Source organism: Hyaena hyaena, unplaced genomic scaffold, assembly GCF_003009895.1.
Source record: "Hyaena hyaena isolate Hyena2069 unplaced genomic scaffold, ASM300989v1 scaffold_120, whole genome shotgun sequence".
Taxonomy (NCBI): domain Eukaryota; kingdom Metazoa; phylum Chordata; class Mammalia; order Carnivora; family Hyaenidae; genus Hyaena; species Hyaena hyaena.
In genome coordinates this window covers 2,826,863-2,845,118 of record NW_024080752.1, presented here as the reverse complement: position 1 = coordinate 2,845,118, position 18,256 = coordinate 2,826,863, and the positions used below count along the sequence as shown (strand labels likewise).

The 18,256-nt window shown below is 38.5% G+C and overlaps 1 protein-coding gene across 3 annotated transcripts in view; it reads right to left on the bottom strand.

The window, feature by feature from the left end:
- The window catches only part of ATP8B4 (ATPase phospholipid transporting 8B4 (putative)), a 232,935-nt gene that overhangs the window by 37,322 nt on the left and 177,357 nt on the right, over positions 1 to 18,256 (bottom strand). For all 3 annotated transcript variants that reach the window (XM_039237152.1, XM_039237150.1, XM_039237151.1), the window contains exons 20-23: positions 16,846 to 16,951; positions 7,083 to 7,227; positions 4,111 to 4,294; positions 3,269 to 3,492 (exon numbers count right to left, since the gene is read on the bottom strand). In XM_039237152.1, the coding sequence (XP_039093083.1) occupies positions 3,269 to 3,492; positions 4,111 to 4,294; positions 7,083 to 7,227; positions 16,846 to 16,951 (659 nt within the window). The remainder of the gene's footprint in view (positions 1 to 3,268; positions 3,493 to 4,110; positions 4,295 to 7,082; positions 7,228 to 16,845; positions 16,952 to 18,256) is intronic.

Sequence of the window (18,256 nt, the reverse complement as noted above, 5' to 3'; positions counted from 1 at the left end):
GTCTAAGCCTAGGTCCTGATTTGATCAAATCAGCATAAAAATTAGGGCAAAATAGATAGCTGTCCGGGACTCTCCCTCGGGAGTTCAATTGGTTTTGTGAGGTTATTGCTCCTCTGTCTAAAGAGGATTCGCCCTGCTCTGTTTAAATCAAGACCTACAAAGAACAAAATAAAACCGGAAATCCGCTCTGTGTTTCCAAAATGAAGCAATATATAAATCATTAGGAAATACATCATTTGTGGCCCAATTTTCATATTAACACAATAAAACACACAAAAAAACACCATTCTACATTCTGAAATCAATGCCATAATCACACTGAGATCTTAAGACACAAGCCCCTTTCCCACCATGCTGGTCAGACTGTATACATTTATATGGACCAGATGTAGAGCCTGCAGAGACAGCCCTGGGCGTAGGCAGAAGAAGTGGCAACCTGCAGGAGTGACTGGAGGCATGTCTGAAGGACTATCCTTGCTGCATCTGCCTCAAGCACAGGAAAGTGTTCTAGAAACACCCAACAACACGAAATGGCCAAATGCTTCTATATGCCAGGTGCCATTCAAGATTATGGATGGTATAGATGACTCAAATGTGCTTCCTTTCCTCATGGAGCTCATGGGTGAGCTAGATAAAACAGAATAGACTAGATAAATTGGGAAAGCAATTCTCTGCCCTGAAACAGACCCCCCCCCTCTTTTTTTCTCCTTATCATGTATTTGTGCATATATAACCTCAGGGGTGAAGCCTTTTGTAGGATGGGTAAAGAGATTCTAAGCCTTCTGGAAAAAATCTATTTTGGGTGATAAGTTGTTTGCTTAACTGGCCTCTCTGCCTCAGCAAAGATGAGTAGAGTCTAGCATGGACTAAACAAAAAGTCAGCAGACTGGGGTTCATTCTGGACTCTGGGTTCAAGGCAACATAATTTTGGACTTTCTTCTATATTGGCCAGCCCTATGGTTCCCAAAATATGGTCCCCCACCTGCAACATCAGCATCTCCCAGTGAATTTGTTAGAAATGCAAATTCTTGGGCTTTACCTCAGACCTACTGATTCAGAAACTCTGGTGGGGCCCAAGCAGCTGTGCTTTAAAAGCCCTCCAGGTGATTCCCATGCATCAAAAGCTTGAGAGCCATTGGTCCAGCCCAAGTCACCAGCTCAGGAAAGCACACAAAGGGTCAGTCAGGACTGACTATGGTCGAGTAAAGATTGTTCAATTAACTAGAGATTTTGGTGTAATGAAGGAAGGAAGAAAGGAAGGAATGGGGGAGGGAGGGAGGAAAGGAAGGAAGACAGAAAAGAAACATGCTAAGTTGAACTAAACATTTAAGGAACTTAATTATAGGGGCGCCTGGGTGGCTCAGTCAGTTGAGCATCCGACTTCAGCTCAGGTCATGATCTCACGGTTAGTGGGTTCAAGCCCTGTGTCGGGCTCTGTGCTGACAGTTAGCTCAGAGCCTGGAGCCTGCTTCCAATTCTGTATCTCCCTCTCTCTCTGACCCTCCCCTGCTCAAGCTGTGTCTCTCTCTCTGTGTGTCTCAGAAATAAACAAAACATTTAAAAAAAAATTAAGAAACTTAATCATAGACCAGTGGGGTGTCTTACAACTGGGTTTAATCATCAGATACTCAGGTCTTTAGAACAATGTTCTTTCTTGCTGTTCTCTTTTAAAAGGTAAATACGGGTGAGAGGACTGAAAATCTAGTTGCTGCACATCTGACTCTGACCAGTTTTATCAGATCTTGAAAGCAGAGCAGAAAATCACCTAAATGTAGAGGTTAGAAGTCATTGAACATTAGTTTCCAGCTTCACAGTTTAACAAAGAAAACTCTGGAAAGTAAACTTGCTACCCAAGCTCTGTGTGTCTATAAATACAAATCACTGACCACTCTTGTATATCCTAAGAGGTCTAAATGAGAGTATAGGTATCCCTCCATAGTTGTGTGATTTTTCAAAAGCCTCCAAACCTTTGCACTATGAAAGTGGGATCTCTTGGAAGCACTGATTAGCAAATAGTCTTACTTCATTTTTATGTGGAGGAGAAGTCCCCAGCCTAGGAAGGCACAGGCCACATTCTCACATTTGTTTTTGTTGGACAAGGTGAGATTATGAGCAATTAAGTCCCACCCCAGCTTTCTCTGAACTAGTGCTAAGAAAACTGATAACTACATTTTTGAGAAACTAAAATCAAGACCTTTGCTTTACTTCAATGTCTGGAGAATACAAAAAACATCAACAAAAATATCAACATAGTCTGCTTTTCATTCTGGGCATGTTATCCTTAGCAGAGAATATTAGGAATGGGTATAGGGGTGCCTCATTTTAAGAAATCTCAACCTCACAGATAAAGGGGAAAATATACAAAACCTATATTTATATAGGCACCTATTTAGGTGCCCTTAAGTAATTATCTTTTAAAATAGATATGAGTACGGGCACATGGGAGGCTCAGTCAGTTAAGCACCCAACTCTTGATTTCAGCTCAGGTCATGATTGTGCGGTTCATGAGATGGAGCCCCATGTCGGTCTCTGTGCTGACAACACAGACCCTGTTTGGGATTCTCTCTCCCTCTTTCAGCCCCTCCCCTGCTTGTGCACACACACTCTCTCTCTCTCAAAATACATAAATAACCATTAAAAAAATAATAAAAATATAAAATGGATATTAGTAGATAGAAAAATAGAATCCTAATTTATTAATTGCTAATATTTCTTCTTTGTTGCCAACATTATCTATTTTATCAACATTATCTATTTTATCAATTTTTATCTGATAAAATGCTGTCAAAATAGCCTTAATGTTAGGGTATCAATTATTTCTCCCTAATTTAAAACATATTTGCTGTCAGCCCATATACAGTCAGTGTTGGGTGAGTGACCATCTTCACAAAAGAGATACACAAGAGATCAACATCTCTTCTTAGTGTTTCTTAGTCTTCTCTTCTGAATTAAAGCTCCACATTAAGTTAATCAGCAATCATACCAAAATATTTCAATAAAAAATTTAAAACTCATAGGAAAGAGTACTCATTGACTACATAAATAAAAAAATAAATACATACATACATAAAAAAATTCCAGCTAAATGCATATTTTTTTGTGTTTAAAGCTAAAGTCAACTATATTTACCTAATTGCCATACTGTGATTTGTATTAGACATATAAAAACACAGTCTATCAATAAGACCATGAAGAACAGTCATTTGCAATTCAGGGGGATCTAATAAAAGAAAGAAAAGTGTTTTTTTGTTTTTTGTTTTTTACCAACCTGGGCTGAGAAACCGCAGAAGAAACCAAACCAGAAGTGCACAAGTGTAAATGCAAAATTCTTATAGAAGAAATAGCATAAGAATTTGCACATTCGGAAATAGGACCACCTTCCATGAACAAGGAGAAGCCTTTGGAGGTATCTAAATTGTGCAAATGAATAGTCACTGGCTAAGACTGCCTGCATTCCTTCCTGACCGCTGATGCCAACACCTATGTGAGCACCTGCAAAGGAAAAGAGGAACATTTTCAGTCCCTGAACAAAGATACAATCTCTTTTTTGTCATTATTTGTCTATAGCAATCTTAAAGCTACAGAACTTATATTTTTCCACATATATTATCTCATGAAACACTCATTAGTTATTTATCCTAGTTTTACAAAAGATGAAAGTGGCCCACAAAGTTTAGTCGTTTGCATAAGGTTTTACTATTTGTAAGTGGCTAAACTGGGATTAAACCCAAATGTTGGGACTGCGGATTCAGTGCTCATTCCTTATGCCACAGACAGCTACTATACAATAGGGGATTATACAATACAATATTGTATTACAATATTATACAATATAAGATGATCAATATCCTTTTCTAGTCTAAAAATACACTATATAAGGTGATCAATATCCTTTTCTAGCCTTTTTCTTTTAATGAGACAAATTTGTGGGATTTTGTTGTTGTTGTTGTTATGAATGCTAATAATGCCAAATGCATTGGATCCGGAATGTATTCATTTTAGAACCAGTGGGAAAATTAAATTACAGTTCAATCTCCATTACATCTTGCCAAATGCTGAACCCAAGGACTCCTAGTATACAGCAGACCATACTGAGTAATATCCTCTTACTTTTGATCATGCTGACATCATTGGCTCCATCACCTATGGCCAAAGTAACAGCATTTTTGTACTTCTTCACCAGCTCTACTACTTGGGCTTTCTGGAGTGGGGTGACTCGGCAGCAAACGACAGTCCTACACATGCAGGCAAGTTCTAGGAGATCATCCTTGATATCACTTTCTAGGGCATGGGCCTGTGTTATTTAAAAAAAAAAAAAATCCAGATTAGGACAAGAAATAATCAATGAGAGATGTCATTTGGGAAGCAGATTTCTTGTTTCTCAAATGATTTCTTTTCTAAACAGTTTAATTTCAACAAGTCATTGTTGACCCAGAATCACATAAACAACTAACTAAAGATAAGCACAAAACTCCTACTAAGTGCCAAGGAATTTTAGAATAAAAAAAAAGACACAGTGCTCTTGTGTGTCCCCCTTGACACATTATCATGCTGCACTGGTGAGATACGATTAAATGCCAGAAAAGCTCCAGAATGCACTAAAACAGAGAAAAGCAAGAACAAGCCTATCCACCATTTCATCCAATTTAGATAGAACTACAAAACGATGATGACTTCTTCATTCTACGTAATGGAACTTTTGTTTCCTTTGCATTGTTGTTTTGTGTATTTAATGTTTGTTGTTGTGGTTGTTAATGGTTTGGGCAAATGAAAAGCAGATGACCTGGAGATTAGCCCTTGAAAAACAAAGTGATTGAAATCAAGAGAAGCCTGTGCAACAGGGTGGCATGCAACCTGTGTCCCAGGCAGGGTTCCCAACCGACTTCAGCCTTGCTCTTCCCCAAATAACCACAGCCTTTATGTGCGCCAAGAAATGACCGGAAAAGAGCATAATCCTTAACTGTGCAATTTGTCTTCTAGAAAACATCTCACTGTACATTATTTAATAAACACATTGAGAGGAAACAGGAATCCACCTCAACTTTGAGTCATCAGTATCTCTGAATGAGTCTCTAGCAAGATACTCACAGACTATCACAATCTGGCCTCTATGTTCCTTTTGAGTTCTGGCTTCTACAACCACCTTTAAGTTTACTCTGTACTTCCATCATGGCAAATTGCTTGTGTCTGTAATGGGACAGATTCTTTCTTGCCTCTGTGCCTTTGTACTCTCTGCTCCTGTGCATGAATGCATCACTTCCTCCCAGAAGTCTTCCCTGACTTTCACACAAGGAACTAAATGTGTCTGCCTCTATGCTCTCAAAGCCTTGTGTTCGTTCCTCTCTATAGTATTTGTCATACCACTTGCGATTAGCTCTCCCACTAGACGGGATCCCTAAGACAAGAACCATGTTCTATTCACATCCTTATCCTCAAGCTCTAGCATCTGAGCATGCTTAATAAATGTTCATGATATCAGTGAAAGGATGGGTGAATGAACATAAAACATGACTCTGATGTAGAAAATTCTTACATTAAGGCCTATGATTCCTAGGGGAATCTGTGAGTTAGCTTTCTCTTTCTGAAAGAGAAAGCATGTAACTGGTTGTCTTGCTCAGAATGGTCTCCTTTCCTCTCTTTTTCTTCTTTATTATCAACAAGTGAAAACCTAAAGTCAGACTCTGAGAAAGAAGGACCCAATTACATTCCACAAAGCATCAAGATGTGAGCAAATTGGAATCACAATTTACTTAAAAAAAAAAAAAAAAAAAAGAAGAAGAAGAAAAAAAAAAACCTTCTAAACAGACCAGCAGTAATGTGGTCAATTCTCCTTAAATAACAAATGACATTTCATGGCTTCATTAGCTTCGGGCTTTGAAGCTGAAATGGTTCTTAGCTCTTCCTTTCAACAAATTTAGAGACAAAGGAAGAAGAGTGTATGTTATCACCTGGGCAGTCTAACCCACCACACATTGGCTTCTTTGAGTCTGAGGGAAAGTCAGAACACAACTCATTAGGGACCTTTCCATACTGTGGTCCCTGGGAAGTTCAGCCTGGAGGCCACCAGCTCCCAGCCCAGTTGACAGGCTTATAATTTTCAGTTGCTGCTCATTTGTGCAAGGGAGAAGTTCGTGTCATCTGGACAAACTTTCAGCAGAACTTGGCCTGCAGCTGATCTCTGTAACTTTCCATGGTGTAGAAGGCAACACATCATTACGTCTGGAATCCAGCTGGATAATGCTCTAAGCACTAAGAGCTAACAGACAGCTGATCACAAGGGGGAAAATACAATATACTCATATCCAACTTCTTTTGTCCTCTAAGAAACTGTCTACAAGAAGATACATTTATTTTCCGAACTCCAAAAGTGAAAAATGATCATCAAAGCTGGGGAAAGATGTGAGATTAGCTCTTTGTGCATATAAATGATAATTTCACTGGAGTGCAATCAGAGCTTTTGTTTTATAAATTAGAAACTCAGAAGAGTGTTTTGATATTTGTTCAAGATTTGGAACCTGAACTACATTAAAAGCACAATGCAAGTTTATTCTATTACGACAAGAACCAGATTTCCTAATCAAAGCAAATTGTTTGGCATTGCTATAAAATACTGCTATGTAAAAAAAATCTACCAGAGGTATCTTAATGGCAATAATTTGGTGTGGTAATTATATGAAGATCAGGTTGTACTCTGCCAAATCACAAACATCAGCAAAACAGTAATTGCAATACATCCAACAGTTGCATTATTTTAATTAAATAACAGTGAGCTGTGACACCCTCCTTAGAAAAGCACTTAAACAGCACTGCTAATGGTTTACAGTCATTTAGACAAGATGGATACTCTGTGAATACAGTATTTCTTTGGATCCTCCTTTTCACTGTGGTGGTTCAAGCAATAATGTATGAAATATATATCAGAAACTTCCTTTCCCCTTGCAAACAGGAAATCACTGTGTATACCCTTGTTTCTAGTAGTGTCATTTGTTTGGAAAACACAAAAGGAGATCTCATTATGACAGCACAAAGGAGACACTTCTTGGAATGAAGGAAAAGAAAGAAAAAGCCTTAAGCAAACTCACCAAACTGTGGCCATTGATGATTAAGGCATAATCTCCTGTTATGGTTTCTTCTACAACTGATTCCAGCTCCAGCTGCTGTTTTTCAAAAACTACATGGCCATTGGAAAAACTTCTGTTTTGTCCAAACAAATTTTCCTTTGCTTTTCTTGAAGGAGAAGAAATAAATCATAACAAGTATACAGAGCATACCTATTACTCTGACAAGAGACTGGTCTGTAGGTAAATTCATCTCATCACTATTCAGATAGACTATGGCATACGATTCAGTTACAGAAACCAAGTTGGATAGTTCTTTGTGATTGGGAGGCCACAGCAAATTTGCAAATTCCAAGAAGTAGGAGTGTAAACATAATGAAAATAATCATTATGAACATTTAAAATTACCCAAAATCTAAATTACCATCTTGAGTGGGGCTTCAACTAGGTCATCTTGATACATTTGGTATATAAGGTTGTCTGTGCTTCAAACCACCAGTCTGGAATACAATATTGTTAAATAATGAAAAGGGAAAGACTAAAGATCTCCTGAAGAGATCTTCTAGGAATTCCAGAGCATCAATATATAAAATAAATTCATTAATTTGCAGAAAATTGTCATATAATCTGGCTTAGCTTAAAACGTCTTTTTTTTTTTAATTTTATTTTATTTCTGATAGAGAAAGGGAGACAGTGTGAGCAGGGGAGGGTCAGATAGAGGGAGACACAGTGTCTGAAACAAGCTCCAGGCTCTGAGCTGGCAGTCAGCACAGAGTCTGATGCGGGGCTCGAACCCACCAACTGTGAGATCATGACCTGAGCCAAAGTCAGATGCCTAACCAACTAAGCCACCCAGGTGCCCCAAAACAAGCCTTTGAAGAAGCACATTTTTTAAATTTGACAATAAAACTAAATGTTATTAGACTATAATGGACTGCTCTGAGTGAAAATTGTATTCATCAGCTCAAACAATAGAATAAATCTCTGAGACAGAAAATACAGACACCATGGATAGAGCGTTGTTCTAAATGGAAACTCACTCCAGTGCCCTAGATCTGTTCAGAGGTAGATTAATGCTGCCCACACTCATCCATCTCTGCTATTTAAGAAGATTGTATGGTCACTTAACATGCTTAGAAGACACGTTTTACTCTTCTCTTCAAAATGGACAGATATGGTGCACCTGGGTGACTTAGTTGGTTAAGCGTTCGACTTCAGCTCAGGTCACAATCTCACGGTTCGTGGGTTCGAGCCCCGCATCAGGCTCTGTGCTGACAGCTAGCTCAGAGCCTGGAGTCTGCCTCTGATTCTCTCTATCTCTCTCTCTTTCTCTCTCTCTCTGACCCTCTCCTGCAAATACTGTCTCTGTCTCTCTCTCTCTGTCTCAGAAATAAATAAAACATTTAAAAAAAAACAAAAAGCATAGAAAATGGACCGATAATGCCTTTAATGGATGGGAAATTTCCTCTCCAATGACATTTAGATGACAAATTTTGAAGTATCATAGGGCAAGCTGACATGACTCCAGAACTTTCAACCATCACCAGAGAGCCATATGGCAGACACTCCCTGAAGATGAGTGCCAAAGCCAGCCACTATTACACTGGGCCACAACTTGTATGTGCAAAAAGAGGGCTCTGGAGAAAAGGGGGAGTGAGAGGCCAGAAAATGGATGTTTTGGCTTACAGCACAATGAAATGATTTCCCAAAGCCTCATCGTAGGTAGAAAACATTTATTAAAATGGCTTTATGCCATAAAAAGAAAGCAATGTTCACTGTACAAAAATAACTATTTTAGCCCGTAGCTTTCTAATTATTTGAAAATGTAACACTAATTATTTATATGCGAAGTTAAAAAAAAAAAAAACCCACAAAACAACACATACAAAAACACCCTTATCTTCTGGCTCAACATCTCCTTCTGCTGTCCATGACCAAAATCATAGCCTGCATTTAGGAACCCAAGGAACCCAGAGATTACATGTCTCTGGCTCCAAGAATGATATCATGCATTTAGCAATCAATCTGCAGAATCAAAGAAAAAGATTTATAAAGTCAGAGTGCTATGTGTGAAATTTAGGGAGTTAAGGTAGGGGGGTGGGTGGAGAACAGACATGAAAAAACACTGTGTTAAGTGGGAAAATCAGACTTCTCCATCAGATAACCATGTCAGGGAATCCTCCTCAACAGTCATGAAAATTTACTGTCCCATATAACGAAGAAAGCTAGAAAAACAAGCTCCTCAGAAGCGAGCATTTTTCTGACAATGTTGCAGAGCTCATAAATTGGGTCTTCAGAAAGCACCAAAGGGCAAACATCTCCTGAGGTTTCCTTTTTAGTAAAGTTCTCACTCGCTGTATAAATGACTCAATCTCTGTTTCCCCCCCAGAGAATGAAAACATTCCAAAGAAGGGTGAAGTTCATGAAAGTATTGGCTGAAATTCTATTTACTTAGGACTTTTTCCCCCAAAAACTGTCTTCCTAACATCTCCGGGCAGAAAAGGGACAGTTTTTTCAGTTTGGCTTAAATCCCCACTGCGTTGCCTCCACATGGGCCAACCCTCCTCATCAGACTGGGCTCACACATTTTCAGACCTTAGCCCATGGTCTATAGCTATCATTTCTTTTTCTTCCTGGAACTTAGCTCTTAAAATACCAGCTGGTTCTTGAAAACAAAACAAAACAAAACAATATATTAAGAGAGGGAGAGCTACACATGACTCCCCTCCTTGAACAGGAACTATAGATTTTTGCAGGCGCAACATGTAATGCTTAACCACAGACACAAATAACAAATGCTAAAACAAAAGACTGCCTGTTTTTCCCCAAGCTTTGTAATGAAGGGCAGTCTATTATGATGCTGGCATGAAGGCACGCATTAACGGCTGAGGCAAGTGTGGCATTCACAGCCCTGTGCCACCATAAACACAGCAGAGCCCGGTTAGGCCCATGTTGGCTTCTATGCGCTCTGCACTCTATAAAAAAGAGATGGTAGGGAAAAGGATCATTTGTCAGTGCTTGTAAGGCACTCTGTTTTCAAACATTACCTGGACCTGTTAAGGAAACATGGCACCATGTTTAAAAGAAGACAACCCTGACTTCGATATAAGAGCATTGATCTTGGAACCTGGAGAGCTGGGTTCAGGCCCAAGGTCGGCCTCTGACATCTCGTGTGCCCACAGTTGGGTGATCTGATCTTCAACTATTTGACAAGTCAGTTACACACCCAGTCAAGAACCTAGGTCTTCAGTTCTCAGTCTCCCACACTAAACTGATTTACATACAGAGTTGGCCACAGGCTTCCTCTAGGATGGGAGAAAGTACCAGAGGAGCAGTTAAGGGATGCAACCATGCTACCAACAGTAGAGACAGGGAGGAAGTACATGAGATTACAATTTCAAGCCCCAGTTCCATCCCTTACTACCCATGTGATCTGTAAGACACTCAATCCCTAAACCCGTATTTTATTAGCAATTAGGGGAAGGGGATGGCCAATCAGACTGGTTGTCCCCAGCTACAAAACCTGGGGCAGCAGCACCAGTGTGAACTAGAACATCCCCAAGATTTCCCAGCACTATAAAACGTAATGGCTTAGGATGGAAACTTAACCTACTGAAGCATTTTGCCTGGGTGACCAGAAGTTGGAAATGAACAAAATACATTTTGTTTGGCCCGCACAGTGTTTTGAAAAATCTGTATGAGTTTATGGACAACCTGATTTCACTTTCACCCAAGTCTCCACCACTCTCTAATGTCTTACATACAGCCCAGATCATGCAACTAATGTTATCTGTCTGGTTCTGAAACCATTTGCATTTGAGAATTCTGCTCATTCAGATAACTTTCCACAAGGTAGGGCCCCAAAAAGTATAATGTGTATTTTGCTGACTAAAGAAGTGTCAACTCCTAGGTACATCACTAGGATATTCCTCAGAAGCAGTGGAGTCATGTCATGGTTTAATTAGTTAAAGGATATGGATTTTTCCAACAAAACATGTAATCAATACAACAGAAATGAAACATATAATGAGTTGGCCTGTCAGCCCAAGAAAAATTACATTCTTAGTCTGTCTTCCTTTGGGCAGGAGCCATATATATGTATTTGCAAAATATAATCAATGCAGTAATCTTCTGAGAAACCATAGCAGGGTTTCTTTGTAGATTTCTGGGCATGCCTTTAATACTAACACAGTTATGGTAGCAAAATTAACACAGTAGCTAAGTGTCAAAAACAATTTCATAACACTAAATTTGAAGCAAGCTACATGCATGATGTGTGTGAAAATTATATATCCATGTTTATGAAATAATCTAAACACATTTGATAGGTTTAAATATAACCATTTAGTTCATTTCTTTCTAATAGCTACTATCATTTAGATCCTGTTCCTTTTGATACACCTTTTTGGATTGTTTTCCCATCAACCCCCACTGAACTCACATACATATATACAAATACATTCTTTGGAAAAAAGGAATCATACTACATATGGTATTTTGTAATCTTTTTCACTTAAGTTTATTATGGATATTTTTCAATGTCAGTAAACACATAATCACTTTTATGAACTGAATAGAATTCCATTGCTGAAATATGTCATAGTAATTAACAAAATCCCTTGTGGCTGGGTATCTAAGCATTTTCTAATTTTCTATTATAATTGATAAAGCAACCAATATTTCTTTATATACATATTCTAACATTTTCCCTCTTGTTTAAGGACAATTACTGGAAGTAGTGATCACTGGATGAAAAGTGTATATATATGTAATTTTGAATTATGTTGTGAGTTTGCCCTCTAGAAAGTTTCCACCAACTTACACTCCCAACAACAGTTGGGAATTCATATTTCTCCACATTACTTCCACATAATGACAGTTATGCCATCTACTTAGTCAGCCATAGGTAGTTGGATAAAATCTTGAGATACTGACTTTAGTTCCCTACCCCTCCTGTAATCACCACCACTACCATAGATGACACTATTTACTCACGAAACATACCTTGCCACAGGAGATCTCACAGAGCCAAATAGAGAGGGAACAAAAAAGAGTCATGATCTTGCTTTTTAGGTACCAAAATAGACTCTTGAAACTGATATCAGCATTGATCTTCAATTTCACTATGGGATTTTGAGAAAGAAGAAAAAGTTCTCTGTGTCTCTTAAGACTAATCCTTAAAGAAATCAGAGCATAAAATGTTGCCATAAGCAACAGAGTAGAAAGCCCATCCAAGCCTAGAGGAAAGAGACTATGAAGAGGAGCTTGGAGGCTGGTGAGTCACTAAAAGAAAGAAAACTCGTAACCTGGGCCAGTAGAGGGTGGAAGAGTGTGTGGGTAATGGAATCCTCACATGAGTTTTTGGGAATCTGAGTATGGAATAGTTGCCACTGAAGTACAGTAAGAAAGAAGATACAAGAGTAAAGGTATTTCAGGAACAGAGGTAGCCATGTGAGAACACAAGTCTTCTAGGATACAGAGACGAAAAGCAGCCACACTTGCCCTGTTTCCCAAGAGGCATGTGGAAGTCAGCCAAGAGGGACAACTAGCAACCTAGAGAGACTGGAGACCAGACAGGGACATAGCAGTGGGAAGTGCTAGATGCCAGTAGGGTAGATGCTGAGGATCAGTAACAGGTAAGTCAACTGTGCATCTTAGACTTTACCCAAAAGTACCTAGTTTAATTCTGTCACCAGACAGAAAAAGAGTTCAAGTTCAGTTTTATAAAATTTAAAGGCTGCTGTTCTTACACAGTGGAGTATATTCTGGGCTGTGAAATTCAAACAAGCTAGAAATTCTGAGTCCTAACCATTCTACCTCCAAAAGAGCTATTAGTTTTTTTTTTCTTTTATAGTTTATTGTCAAATTGGCTTTCATATAACACTCATTGCTCATCCCAACAAGTGCCCTCCTCCATGCCTATCACCCCCTTCCCCTTTCCCCCACCCCCATCAGATTGTTCTCAGTATTTAAGAGTAAGAGCTGTCAGTTTCATTCTACTCTTTCCTCCTCTACTGTTAACAGCCTCACTGCCTTAGTTCAACCATCATCATCTCTAAACTTGGGTATACCAACAGTCTCCTGATGCACCTCCCCATAACATTCGTTTTCCCATCAAACATACTCCATCTATCTAGCCACTATACTGTTATTTCCAAAACATAGAATTGGGCTTGTCACTCATCTGCTTAGAAGCCACCCACATCCACCCAATAGCTTCAGGATAAAGTATAACCATTTTCACTTGTCAATCAATCTATCACCAATATGTCTCTGAAAGTTCTTTCATACACTCTAGCTACAACGTGGAATATTTTCCCTAGAATTGAACATGATTTCTTTCATGTTTCTATGCCTTTCTGTGTGCTGTTCCATCAACCTCCAATACCCTTATCCAGTGTAACTAATTGAAGAAGGAGGTCGATAAAGGTTGTAAGGGGTCAGTGTGTTGTCTTCAATATATTAAGAAGGTTAATACAAAATATAGATTGTTCTATGATAAGAATGTATAGACTTTCCACCTTTTTATAAGTTTTTTTTAATGTTTAGTTATTTTTAGGAGAGAGACAGAGAGGTGGGGAGGGGCAGAGAGAGAGGGAGACAGAGGAGCTGAAGCAAGCTCTGTGCTGACAGCAGAGAGCCCGATGAGGGTCTCAAACTCAGGAACCACGAGATCGTGACCTGGGCTGAAGTCGTTTGCTTAACTGAGGCACCCAAGTGTATCTATACTCACCACTTTTTTTTTAAGTTTTGTGTTATTTTCATCAACCTAGTGTAGAAAACTGCTAATATCAACCTGGTTAGAAGCTAACTGCCATTTGACATAGGCAAATACTGATAGAATTTTATTTTTTATATAATTTAATACAGACTCCAGAGTCTGTTGGAGAAATGTTAATAAACGGAGTCCGTGTTGTGGAAAAACAGCTAAAGAAAAGAGAAGAAAGGGAAGGGAGGATGTGGAGGTGGGAAAAGGCAAGAAGTGTGCTCATTGGCCATATATCTTTACATTCTTACCTTTTTTAATCTCCGAAATAAAATAATCTACAGAGTAGATATTTGTATATTCTACCATTTACAAATAAGGAAACCAATCAAAGAGAGGTTGAATAGGATACTGAAAGTCAGTCAACCTGCCAAATGAGTACAAATTCAAGATTCAAACTTGGGTCCCTCTAACACAAAGCCCATGTCCTTCATCTTACACCTGCTATCACTCCCTGAAATTTATTCTGCTCTCACCACTACACTGGTATGTGAGTGAAGCAGCAAGATGCCTCAACAGCTAAATTTTTTGGATCAATCATTTTAAGGGAGTAAGAACACATCCAATGTCCAAGTGTAGGGAGACACATGGCAAGTGATTCAGTGCACAGGATCTGGGACCATGCTAGACTCAAATACCAGCTGAACCATTGGCCAGTTGTGAAACTTCAGGCATGTTATTTAGCATATCTATGTCTCAACTTGCTGATCTGTAAAATAAGGATAATTATAATGCTTACCACTGGGTTGCCTTGGGAATGAAATGTAATACATGTATCCTGCTTATAATAGTGCCTCAGGCACGGTCTCAAAGCATTTAGCACTAGGCTCATCACAATCTAGATCTGCTCACATCCATCTTCCTTCAGCAAGAGTTAAAGTCCCCCCAAAATAAAAGGTTACTTAAATAGAAAGATTTTCTTAAAATAAAAAAATTGTTATTAATTACTAAACAGATTATTAATATTTCCCCCAATAAACTCCATGGAGTCTATTATTAAAGTTGTATTGAAATACCAATAATAAAATTATATCCATAATAATTAGATTTCCCAATTTATTTGGCAAAGACATGCAGTGTCAGTCACAGCTTCTACCAGCATGTACAGCAGTTTCCTACCATGGGTAAAACAGTATAGAAGCTGGGAAATTTAATCTACAAGTAGCAGTTAGTGGTGCTAATAGTTAAGACTTCCTTTCTTTTCAAGTAGAAATAGAAGGAACATACATCAATCATAAAGGCCATATATGAAAGACCTATAGTTAATATCATCCTCAATTGGGAAAAAGTGAGAGCTTTCCCCCTAAAGTTAGGAACACGACAGGGACGTCCACTCTCATCACTGTTGTTCAACATAGTACTGGAAGTCCTAGCCTCAGCAATCAGACAACAGAAAGAAATAAAAGGCATCCATACTGGCAAGGAAGAAGTTAAACTTTCACTCTTTGCAGATGACATGATAGTCTACATGGAAAAACTGAAAGACTTCACCAAAAAATGGCTACCGTTGATGCATGAATACATAAAATCAATGTACACAAATCTGTTGCATTTCTATACACCAATAATGAAGCAGCACAAAGAGAAATCAAGGGATTGATCCTATGGATTGCACCAAGAATCATAAGGCACCTAGGAACAAACCTAACCAAAGAGGTAACAAATTTGTACACTGAAAACTAGAATGCTGGAGGAATTAAGATGGCAGAAAAGTAGGGAGACTTGGGATCTCCCTTGTCCCTCAAACACAACTATGTTGAGATCAGAAACTTTGGACACCCAGGAAATCTATCTGCAGAGTGTCAGAAAAATCTCCACAGGTGGAGAGAGACAGCTTGGCAGGAAAGAGGTGCATGTATGTGAATTGGGGGAGATAAAACAACATAGGCACAGAGGGAAGGGATCCCCTTGTGTAGAGAGACAAAAGGGAGAGAAAGAAAAACCTCTCTAGACCACAGATTTGAAGGGGCACATACACCCCAATGTTGACAGCAGCATTATCAACAGTAGCCCAACTATGCTACAAGCCAAAATGTCCATTCACTGATGAAGGGGTGAAGAAGATGTAGTGTATACACAGACACACACACAGGAATATTACTTGGTAATTAAAAGAATGAAATCTTGCCATTTGCAACAATGTGGATGGAACTAGAGTGTATTCTGCTAAACAAAATCAGTCAGTTAGAAAAAGACAAATATCATATGATTTCATGGAATTTATGCAAAAGAACAGATGGACATAGTGGAAGGGAAGAACAAATAAAATCAGATGAAAACAGAGAGGGAGGCAAACCCTGAGAGACTGTTAAATTTAGAGAACAAACTGGGTTGCTGAAGGTGAGGTGGGGGCAGGGAATGGGCTAAATGGGTGCTGGACTTTAAGGAGGATACTTGTGATGAACACTGGATGTTGTATGGAAGTAATAAATCACTAAATCCTATTCTGGAAGCCAATACTACACAATACTATATCTCATAAGCATTATACATTTGGGTTTAATAGTAAGTATGTCAAAATATCTACTTCCTTTAATGCTGAAAGATTCTATTCCAACTTTATGCACCATCTCCTACAGTTGTATTTTCCAAATTTTTCCAATCGTAATTTCATCTTATGAAAATACAAATCCCCATACCTTGTCCCCTGGAGGTTCTTAATTTGGGGGCCAGAATGAAGAAGCTAGTGAATTGGTATTTTTAACAAATGCCCTCATTGAATCTGATCTCTCGTCATGTAAGAGCTATTTCTAAAGGACGACTCAACATAAATGATTCGAAATCCTTTTCTAAAAATATGTGGAAAATGTCAGAGGCCTGAAGATGACACTTCACTACTGATGTCAAACTTATCTCAGTTTGTCACTAGAAAGAACAGGAGTTTAGAAAACATGCAAAAAGAGCTCTATACTAAACTAAGGCCACAGGAACTATAAAAGACCTTTCTACTTTCTCAACTACCTGATCTTCCTTCGCCTCCATCACTCCCTCTCTTCCTTTTCTCCTTCCTTTAATACTTACCTGAGTTCTTCTCTGACTTCCACTGCCGTGTTCCCCGCTATAATGAACACGTCATTCATGTCATCAGTCAGCATGTTGCAGGCATAGCCAATGTTGATGGCAGTTTCTGATATAAAATAATGTTCAGTTAGACTCTTACATAATAACATAAGTACCTTTTCCATAAAAGTTTTGAGGCATTACCCCTTAATTTCAGAGAGAGCATGATGAGTAATAGAACACAAGAAAACACCCAGAGCTAAATTAAAAACCTGGGTTCCATGACCAAATTCACTACTTGCTAAATCCATGGAGAAGTAGCAACATCTATAAATTCTCAGCCATCTCATCTAGTTTTTGAAAAAACTTAATGATTCCCAAAATTAGTACTTAAAAAAATACCCTAAGATCCTGTGTGAATAATTTTTTTTACCTTAAGTCCCAAATACTGCCTCTGAGAGAGCTGACATATTTAATTTAGCAATTATTCAATCTGATGGGGGAGACACATTGAAAAAAGCTCACAAAATGTTCAGCTGAACAGCAAAAATGCTCTTATTATAGCTTTATAGTTCTCCCACATGCAACAATGCCATTTTCTCATTCAGTAAATAAAACTTTGGAATGTGATGATCATCTCAAAGACTACCCAGGAATGCTGCTTCTAGGTAACTGGAGTACTACATGATGTTGAGCAGTCCTTTCTCTCCTGCGAACTAGACCCTAGGATAGTTAGGTCCCCCTTCCATCTTCTGTAGAGTCATTTGTTTCTAATTCTATTCTAGTCATTAGGATCTAGTTCTTTTTTTTTATGTTTGTTTATTTTTGAGAGAGACAGAGACAGAGTACAAGCAGGGGAGCCCAATGCAGGACTTGAACTCACAAGTGGTGAGATCATGACCTGAGCCGAAGTCAGATGCTTAACCAACTGAGCAACTCAGGTGCCTCGGCTCTAATTAATTTGTAGGACAACTAGATTTTTCTGAAGTCTGAAGGCAATTGATAAAATGTTAGCATATTCTTTGTATAAGCTATACAAATGAAAGCTAAATGAGATTAAACTTGTAAATATTCATGACTAAGTGAATAGTTATGAATGTACCCACTGATCAACACTAAACTCTGAGAAGTCTCTACTAACACACCACAGAGCTCAACTCTCTGTTTATTTTTTATAATTGTGATTTGGGTGAAGATATAGAGGACTGATTTATCAAATCTACAAATCCTCCATGTTCTAAAAAAAAAAAATGTAACAAGTAGAGACAATCTTGAAAACATGCATGTGATAATTAACTAAATATTTCTGGTTTACTGATGACCAAGTATAAAATGACTTTTGTTTTAACCATTACTGCTAGCAATAGATGCAAAAAGTATTGATCCCTTTTCATTCTTAGGAAACAGAGTACTCTGAACATAATGACGCCTT